This window comes from Callorhinchus milii, unplaced genomic scaffold (genome assembly GCF_018977255.1).
Source record: "Callorhinchus milii isolate IMCB2004 unplaced genomic scaffold, IMCB_Cmil_1.0 Scaffold28, whole genome shotgun sequence".
NCBI classification, from domain to species: Eukaryota; Metazoa; Chordata; class Chondrichthyes; order Chimaeriformes; family Callorhinchidae; genus Callorhinchus; species Callorhinchus milii.
In genome coordinates, this window is record NW_024704769.1 from 33,512 (window position 1) to 43,495 (window position 9,984).

Below are 9,984 nucleotides of genomic sequence, written 5' to 3' on the forward strand. Positions count from 1 at the left end.
GACGTCTCAAAGCGCTTCACAGAATATACTGTAAAGTGAACTGACTGTTTTGTGGGTGAAACGTGGCAGCCAATTGTGCACAGCAGCGTCTGTCCCACACACAGTCGTGGATTAAAGTGACCAATTTATTATTGTTTTTTTTCTTGAGGGATTATTATCAGGAGTGTGGAGTAAGGAAACTCGCCCAAGGTTTCCCCCTGACCTGACCGGCCGGGAATCGAACCCAGGTCTCTCGCGTGCGAGGCGAGTGCTCTAACCACTGAGCTACAGGACTCCACAAATGATCCAAATAACCAGCCCCCCCCCTCTCTCTCTCCCTCCCTCCCTCCCTCCCTCGCTGGCTCCTGTCACCATGTCTGTCTACTCACCGTTCAGCCCACGCAGAGAGTTTAAAATCAAGGCTTTTATTCAAAATAGTTGAAATATCAGAGCAAACTGCATCCAACTTTACATCGGGCGCCCAATGGGGTCTGTACCCCCCCTCCCCCTCCCCCAAGAAGCGGGTACACAGTGAACACATACCCAACGTGCACAGCAAATATGAGGGGACAAACCATTTCCTCTGTGGGCGGTGGGTCGATAACCGGAGGATTAAAGAGGAGATTTAAGATAATCAGCAAATGAACCAGAGGGGAGGCATTTTTTTGCCCCTCAGTGCCTGTTGCGGGGGGGGGGGGGGAGCGCGGCTGAGCTCCAGGCTGGGGGGGGTTAGTTTAGGGACTGCCCCTCAGTGCCTGTTGCGGGGGGGGGGGGGGGAGCGCGGGAGCGCGGCTGAGCTCCAGGCTGGGGGGGGGGGGTTAGTTTAGGGACTGCCCCTCAGTGCCTGTTGCGGGGGGGGAGCGTGGGAGCGGGGCTGAGCTCCAGGCTGGGGGGGGCTAGTGAGTCCCTGTACTCGATGTACACGTTGCGATGGTGGCCAAACTCAAACTTGATCCTCATTTCCCCGATCTTGGATTTGGGAAGAATGTCCGGGATCCACTCGATGATGAAGGGAGTGGGTTCCTTCTGCTCTGGGGATGTGTTCCCTGCGAACCCACAGTGACAATCATTACAGCAGCAAAACCTCAGGCCCCCTACACTGTCCATCATCTCTGCCTTGCGCCCCCCACCCCCCCGCCTTGGCCCCGGTCCCCTGAACATCCTTCATGTCCTCTGTTCCACCATCAGTAGCCACGCTTTCAGCCGCTACACTCCGAAACTCTGGAACACTCTCTCCCTCAATCCCTCCGCCTCAACCCCTTCCTTCCCCAGCTTCAGGTCACACCTGAAGACCTTCCTCTTCGACCGTGCCTATGGTCACTTCCACCCCCCCCCACCCACAGCTTGTGGTCGTGTTCCCCCACTGATAAGCGCTCTGGGACGCTGCTGTGCACAATTGGCTTTTGGTTTCCCCCACAAAACACAGTCACTACATTTTACAGGACATTTCTGTGAAGCGCTTTGAAACGTCTCAAAGACGTGATCAGGCGCTGTATCGAATGGGAGGATCGTTATTATTTACGACCTTGTGACTTGGGGAGGAGACGGGGATACAGAGACAGCGCATGAACTCACCCACTTTGAGGAAGGTTTTGAGCTCGAGTGGCCGGATGGCGGGGGGCTTTTCCCCGCGGGTGTAGGCGTCCGCGATGCTCTCCACCTGGACCTTCGGGCACTTGAAGAGCTGGTAGGTACCGTCTCGGTTCTCAGTGAAGCTACGGGTCACCTCCAGGGGCATCTGCGGAGCAACGAACACGGACATAACAGCGAGAGAGAGAGCGTCGGCAAAGGTACAGTCCACAAACATACACACACAGTCACTTCGCTGTGAAATGGCTACCAGACAACCGACAACAACAACTTGCATTTACGCAGGGTAGTGTCCCAGAGCGCTTGTAACCATACCCGAACACTCCTAAAACGGTCTCGCTCTAAGGTTAACGGAATAACTGCTGTGCGCAATTGCCTGCCGTGTTTCACCCACAAAACAGTCACGAAACTTTACGGTGTGTCCCATGAAGCGCTTTGAGACGTCTCGAAGACGTAATAAGGCGTTGAGTCAAACGCGAAGGGTTATTATTATTTATTATTGATTAGTGGCGAGTCGGACAAACCTCGGGCGTATCAAAGATCTGTTTGACCTGCAGTACGTTGGTGATCTGCCAGGTGTACTTGGAGAAGGTCCCCAAGGGCAAGGCATCTTTCCGCACAAAACCTGTAAACACAGGACACAGCACAGCCCCCATCACAGCAACTGCACACACCCAACCTGCAGCCTGACACTGACCAGCTTTCAGCCTCAATGTGCGGGCATGTAAACACACTGAAACCCGTCACCGTGAGCAGCCGGGTGTCTGACACACACAAACCCGTCATCGTGATCAGCCAGGTGTCTGACACACTGAAATCCGTCACCGTGACTAGCCGGGTGTCTGACACACATGGAAATCCATGGGGTGGGAAGCTGAGGTCGGAGAGGAATGGTGGGTGACAGAAGTGGATGGGAGGGAACCAGGACAGGAGGAGGTGGGAGGAAGGCTGGGGGAGAAGGGATGGAGGGTGACAGGCAGGCCCACACATACCTGTGGTGGAGTTGGGCAGACGTTTTTTCCTGCTGCCCAGAGAAATCCGCTGCTGGAGACAATCAAAGAAAACCTGAGGCACGTGGAACACCAGCGGCTCCGGCTTCCCTGCAGTAAAACTCCAGTCAGTCACTCACTCAGCGTCTCACACACAGAGTTTCACACAGTAAACTCCAACACAGCATCTTGGGGGCAGCTGAGACAGACCAACACACACGGAAACCCGTCACCGTGACCGGCCAGGTGTCTGACGTACACACACGGAAACCTGTCACCGTGACCGGCCGGGTGTCTGACACACATGGAAACCCCGTTACTGTGCTGACACTCACCATCAAACTGGTAATGCATAGTCTGATTGATGCGTTCGCTCACGCTGGCCAGCCAGTCCTGGAATGTCAGCGTCACCTGCGACTCATCAATGGACTGGTTCCCGGCTGCAACAACACAGTTGACATTGATATTGACCAGTGCCTTTCTCACCCACAGGACCTGGTAGGATTAGCATCTGAGCTCTCACCCTGACACCCATCCCCGTGCTCGCTCGCTCACTCATATTTTCTCTCTCTTGCTCTCACACATAGCAGGGAATGGGGTTAGAGTAGAGAGCTCCAGTAGGGGAGCGAGCACCAGACATGACAGGGAGAGAGAGAGAGAGCAGGGAATGCGGTTAAGAGTAGCGAGCTCAGACCTGGTCTTTTTACTGTGGCGGACACGGACTGCTTCTTGTTACCAGTCTTTCGGAACTTGTTGCTGGTGCTGTCCTGCAGGGTGAGGAGTGGGCTGCTCGCTTCAGGGAGAGGGAAGCAATAAAAAACTTTGATTAGCGTTCAGAGAGAGTCTACATTTAGATAGTTTTTTTTTATCCAGAGAGTTGGCACAGTCTGAAATCCACAGCCTGAGCATGGTGGAAGCAGTTTGGATAGTAGCTTTCAAAAGGGAATTGATCAGGTACTCGATAAGGAAAAATGTGTAGGTCTATCGGGTAAGAGCAAGGGAGTGGGACTAGTTGGTAGCTCTTGCCAGTACAGGCATGATGTGCTGAATGGTCTCCTTCTGTGCTGTTAGATTTTATGAAAAATAATAATCCTTGCATTTGATGCAGCGCCTTATCAAAAACAAAACAAAATGGATTCCGTAAATAAAGATAATCCTTATCAGCGCCTTATCACTTCGTTGAGACGTCTCAAAGCGCTTCATAGAATACACTGTAAAGTGTAGTGACTCTGTAATTTGTGGGCGAAACGTGACAGCCAATTTGCACACAGCAGCTTCCCCACAAACAACAACAACAAGATTACATGTGTAAAGCGCCTTTCACGTCTGGAGGACGTCCCAAGTCGCTGGACAGTGATGGCATTTCAGACCCGAGCTGGGGTCAGGGGAGGGGGGGAGGGGAGGGGGTGGCCGATGGCATGGTTGAAGAAGAGGATCTTGAGGTGGGACTTGAAGGAGGCTAAGGCGAGGCAGAGTGACTGGGGGATGAAATTCCAGAGCTTGGGGGCAGAGTGGCTGAAGGCTCTCCCGCCAATGGTAGATTGAGTGACCAAATTATTATTATTTATTTGAAAACATTATTCCTTCTGAAAAGCGATCCATCAATCGACCAACAACTGGGTTCCTACTTACTGCTGATAAACCGAGGCGTGTGTGTGGAGTGAGGAAACTTGCCTAAGATTTCGTTCTGACCTGCCCTGGAATTGAGTCCAGGTCCTTTCGCTTGCGAGGCGAGAGCTCTAACCTATATACGCTATATACTCCACATATAAATGCAAGTTTTTGTAAGGATTATTACAAAAACTGCTGTATAATTACTGTATTGTATCAGTATTTATTCTGTTAATAATGATTTCACTTCATGATGTATTATGTTGGAGGCTCTGGGATATTAACCCATGTGAAGGGCGCGACATAAATGCAAATTATTGTTCTTGTTGACTTACCTGTCGCCTCCTCCTTTCTCCTCCTCTTGGCTCTGGGACCTGGGACGGCCGCTAGCTGCTCCTGGGGGTAAATGGCCAGTAAATGTCTGTCCGCACTGGGCTGAGGGGCTGCTGAAGGTAAAGCGAGCCGAGGTTAGGGGGCTTCTTCGCCGTGAACTTATCAAATGCTCACACCCTCCGCTCAGTGTTTCAGGTCACGCCTGGAGACCTTCCCCTTCGACCGTCCCTGCAGTCACCCCCTCACCCCACCCCGGCTCCGCGTCATGCTCCACCACTGTCAAGTACTCTGAGACGCTGCTCTGTGTTGTTGTTGTTGCTGAGTGCGAGGATTCAGCCCTTCTAGGTCCTGCCGATGAGCCGGGCTGTGCTGTCATCAGCAGTGAGTGCCCTGGAATACTGCGGACCCTCCTGGCTCAGGAACCGGGGGCTCGAGACCAGCACGGGGCGGGGGGGGGGGGGTGGGTGGGCTCGGTACGGACATTCTGTTCCAACGCATGTCACCATGGAGACTCCGGCTGATCGCGGTGAAGGTTTGGACACGGGTCAGACACCTAAACCCTGGTAACTCAAATCCCTAATGGGGAGGGTGGTCCTAGCTGGACAAACAGTGGGAAAGCTTGCCAGACAGTGATATCAATGGCACGCTATGTGTAATTTATGGGTTTCCATGTGTGTCAGACACCAAAATAAACACTCCTCATTTTCAACAACACATTTTCAACAACACAAACTTTACGGTGTGTCCCATGAAGCGCTTTGAGACGTCTCGAAGACGTAATAAGGCGCTGGGTCAGTAATCTGTTACACAGTGCCTGCCTTTCAAGTCAAGAGGACATCCCAAGGTGCTGGACAGTCAGGGATTTGGGCCTGAGCTGTGAGTTGGGGGTGGAGGCAGGGAGCATGGGGATGTAGGAGGGTGACTGAAAGAGAAAGGTTGCGGTTGGTTTGTGACACTCACCCGGGTTCCTGCACCGATCAGCGGAATCAAAGTTGACAAAGTGTGAGAACTCCTGGCCCAGCTTCTCGTCGCTGGCAAAGGCGCAGACACAGGCGTAGAAGTGGAGGCAGCGTCTGGGCGGGTCCTGACCGCTCGGGCCAGTTCTGCCCGCCCTGAAGGCCTGGCAGGAGCAGTAGAACTTGCGCTCTGTCGCTCCTTTAGTCCTGCTCTTCTCGTGAAAGGAGACGTGCAGAAAGCCCAGGTTGTGCTTCTGACTGGCCTTGCACTTGACCACCATGATGCTCTTGGTGATTCTCTGCACCAGAGGGCCGCTGGACTCCGTGGCTAATGTCCAGATGGCCTGCTTGGTCTCAGCGGGCACCTGGAGCGAGTTCAACACTGAGCTTTTGAGGGTGTGCGGAGTGGCCTCTGCCTGGCACTGGGCAGCCAGCTTGATGTGCTTACATTGGCTGTCAGTGGCCGCATGGGGGGAACCTTTGAAGCATGAGGGGACAAAGCAGCGACCGGTGACATGGGTGAGGAAGCCCCCATCTGTCACGCCCATGCCCTCTGTGGTGCACAGCTCCGCGAAGCCCCTGTAATCCGGACCCCGGTCTCTGAGCCGTACCGAGTAGACCTGCGAGGCCGAACCGGTCACCACGCGCACCGCCTCCACGCTGGGTGGCTGTTTGCGAGCCCCGTCCCTGAACACGGCGTCACAGCTCTTGTTCTTGCAGCTCAGCCCCCGAGTCCCGTTGAAGGTCCCGCACTTGGGGCACTTCTTGATGCCCCGCAGGGTGGGTTTCCCCAGGTCGGCCAGGAAGGCTGGAGTTTTTGTCCGTTCCGGGTGCTGCTCCATTTCTCTCTCCCTCTCAGGTCCAGTGATGTCGTCTCTCTCAGTCAGATCGCACGCTGGGAGAGAGAAGGGAAGAGAGGGAGTGAAAAGGAAGGAGAGATTAATGGGGTGAGAGAGGGAAAGATGGAGAGGGAGAGGGACGGGGAGAGAGAGAGGGGGGCGGGAGAGGGGAGGGGTTAGAGTGGGAGGGGGGAGAGGAAGGAAGAGAGAGGGAAAGGGAGGGGGCGAGAAAGGGAGAGCGAGAGGAAGAGGGGAGAGGGGTTAGAGGGAAAGCAAGCGGGAAGAGAGGGAAAGGGAGGGGGGAGAGAGAGAGAGAGAGGAAAGAGTGAGGGAACAGGAGGGAAAAGAGAGAAAGAGGGAAGAAAGAGGGGGAGAGAAGAGATGGAGAGGGAGAGAAAGAGGGAGGGAATCAAGCTTATTAAACAAGCGAAACTGGTCGGAAAACAAAGAATTAGTGAAGTGACTGTATCACGGACTCCCGTCTGTGGCCATTTCCTGTTTGGATAACTCAGCCACAGCTTGTCCCTTCCACCAACTGGAGCACTCCAAGAGACTGCCCTGTGCAAGTTGTTGTTGCCTTGCTTTTTGATCGCACTTACGATCACCTCGCCCCCTCCCTCTCTCCCTGGCTCGGGGTCAGACTCCGCCACTGTCAAGCGCTTCGGGACCCTACCCCAAGCGAAGGGCGTTATATAATATATAAATAATTTATTATTGCTATATAAATGCAAGTTGCTGTGGTTGTCAAGCAATTGGCTGCCGCGTTTTGCCCACAAAACACACAAGTCACTGCACTTTACATTGTGTCCTGTGAAGCGCTTTGAGACGTTTCAAAGACGTGATGAGGCCCCGTGTCAAATGCAAGGATTATTAATATCAGTATTATTCACTATTATTAATATCAGGAGTATTATTAGATCGAATGTAAGGATTATTATTATTGTTATTATTATCAGCATCTTGGGACGTCCTCTATAACGCCATGATAGGCGCTATACAAGTGTAATCTGGTTGTTGTTGTCAGCACTCTCCACTGAACAGCAGTCACTACACAGCTGTTTGCAGGGACATTGGCTGCTGCTTTCGCCTACAAAATGCAGTCACTACACTTCGTAGCGTGTCCTATAAAGAGACATCCTCCTGATGTAAACGGCATCACATTCAAAGATTGCATTTATTGTATCAAGACATTTTATAGGCTCGTTTTTGTGTTATTACATGGACTGCAAGGATTATTATCAGATTATTTGAATGGTTATGATGAGCCATTGTATGATTATATATATTTATAATCTATGTGAAGGGCACTGTATTATTGACTGTATTTTGTAGCCAAACCATCAAACCATTGAAGTTGACAGTTTAAATCATTGATTTGTTCAGAACGTGGTCAGTTATGCAGTAAGGGGCGCTGTGGCCTTCATAATAATACTTCTTAAATGAATAATTATTACTAGCAGTAATAATAATAATACTTGCGGTAGCTGTGACTGCCCTCATTGTGCAAAGGAAACCTCAAATTGCTGTTAGTTTTGACGTTGCTGTGTTGCTCCAGAAAGAGCTCAGGCATTGTCTTAAATTCTTCACAACCAGTTTTCAAGATTGCTGCTAATTTTTCAGACGGGAATTTGAACAATTTTTGTGGGTTTGTGACAAACACGAAAAGGACAATTTTTAAAAACAATTTCAAGCGCCTTAAACTCCGCACCTCCGATCAGTGGAACCATCGCTCAATGGGAAGATACGTGTGACGGAGCTGTGGACAGGATGATGGTGGCAATGCTCTTGTGCATTCTCATCCTGGGCTGTGTTGCCCACCAGGAAGCTGGAGTGAAGGTGGCCGTAGTCAAACACAGGCAAGGAGGGGGGAGTGTGGAGGGATTATTAATCATAATAATAATCAATATATTTATACAAGAGCCTTTCATGTCTGGAGGATGTCTCAAAACACATCACTGGATTCACTGTAAAGTAATAATAATAATCCTTGCATTTGATATAGCGCCTTATCACGTCTTCGAGACTTCACGTCTCAAAGCACTTCATAGGATATTCTGTTAAGTGAATTCACCATATTATTTTGTGAGCGAAACGCACAATATAAAAAATATAAAAGTGTAGTGACTGTGTGTTTTGTAGGTGAACGCAGCAGCTAATTTGCACACACATCCCTCTACTGGCGAGGCTGACACACACACTGTGCCAAACACACACATACACACTGTGCCAGACACACACATACTGAGCCAGATACACGCACAGAGCCAGACACACACACGGATACTGACTCACACACACACTGAGCCAGACACACACACACACTGACTTACACACACACACACACTGACTCACACACACACACACTGACTCACACACACGCACACTGAGCCACACACACACACACACTGACTTACACACACACACACACTGACTCACACACACACACACTGACACACACACACACTGACACACACACACTGAGACACACACACACACACTGACACACACTGACTCACACACACTGACAACACACACTGACTCACACAAACACACACTGACACACACACACACACTGACTCACACACACACACTGACTCACACACACACCACACACACACTGACACACACACACACACACACTGACACACACACACATGGACACACACATACACACACACACTGACTCACACACACACTGACACACACACACACTGACACACACACACACTGACACACACACACACACACTGACACACACACACTGACACACACACACACACACTGACTCACACACACACTGACACACACACACTGACTCACACACACACTGACACACACACACACACACTGACTCACACACACACTGACACACACACACACTCACACACACACACACTGACTCACACACACACTGACACACACACACACACAGAGCCAGTGATTGACAGCAGCCCAGCTCCACCCACCACATGTCCCGCCCCCTCCATCTCCCCATTGGCTGACATCAGTGACTGACGCGCATTGGCGGCCGCTGATTGGCTATGGCGACCGCCACTGAGCTCGATACCGCCTCCCCCGGCCACAATTTATATAAAAAGCCCGTAGATTGGCCTGGGTCCTCCCCACTGCCGCATTTTCCCGCGTCTCTACCTTCACCTCGTCACCGAATGGCGCCGCTCTGAGTGCCCGTGTCACCGGGAGACCGAGGCCCGGGATTCTCAGTGCCGCGCTCCTGTCACACTCGTCGCCATTGCTCCTCGCACCGCCGTCCCGCACCCGCGCTGTAACGCCTGCTCCTATTGGCCGCCTGCTGATCAGCTGGTGCCGCCGAGCATGCCGGGAGATGTAGTCCACTCGGCGGCCTACGCCTGCGCACAGAATGCTTCGGACTCACCGGTTGAGAGGCACTACATTTCCCAGGGCGCTCCGGGACGCCTCACGTGTAGAGCACGCACTAACTACTGTACATTTATTTATACAGTAATAATAAACCTTACATTTGATATAGGACCTTATCACGTCTTTGCGACGTCGCCTACAAAACACACAGTCACTCCACTTTACAATATATCCTTGAATCCTCTTGAAGACACTATAAGGCTTTATATCAAATGCAAGGTTTATTATTATTATAATTTGTAAGTCAAATCCAGAGACACATATTAACAAAACTGAACTCACCTCAAT

At 51.5% G+C, this 9,984-nt stretch overlaps 1 protein-coding gene across 1 annotated transcript; it reads right to left on the bottom strand.

Moving 5' to 3' along the window:
- Window positions 1-797: 797 nt before the first annotated feature.
- On the bottom strand, window positions 798-9,602 carry cunh2orf42 (chromosome unknown C2orf42 homolog). The gene is made up of 9 exons (XM_007911588.2): window positions 9,448-9,602; window positions 5,463-6,353; window positions 4,505-4,615; window positions 3,253-3,351; window positions 2,894-2,998; window positions 2,562-2,669; window positions 2,094-2,194; window positions 1,555-1,717; window positions 798-1,025 (listed from the first exon to the last, which is right to left on the bottom strand). The coding sequence occupies exons 2-9, from the start codon at window positions 6,298-6,300 to the stop codon at window positions 817-819; spliced, it is 1,734 nt and encodes a 577-aa protein (XP_007909779.2). The 5' UTR covers window positions 6,301-6,353; window positions 9,448-9,602; the 3' UTR covers window positions 798-816.
- Window positions 9,603-9,984: the final 382 nt, after the last annotated feature.

Excerpts from the sequence above, each read along its gene's own strand:
- cunh2orf42 (XM_007911588.2), bottom strand. The coding sequence starts at position 6,300 with ATGGAGCAGCACCCGGAACGGACAAAAACTCCAGCCTTCCTGGCCGAC. Across the intron at positions 2,999-3,252 it reads CGCCACAGTAAAAAGACCAG|CCGGGAACCAGTCCATTGAT; the intron begins GTCTGAGCTCGC and ends GTGTTGTTGCAG. Across the intron at positions 1,026-1,554 it reads CAAAACCTTCCTCAAAGTGG|GGAACACATCCCCAGAGCAG; the intron begins GTGAGTTCATGC and ends GTGGGTTCGCAG.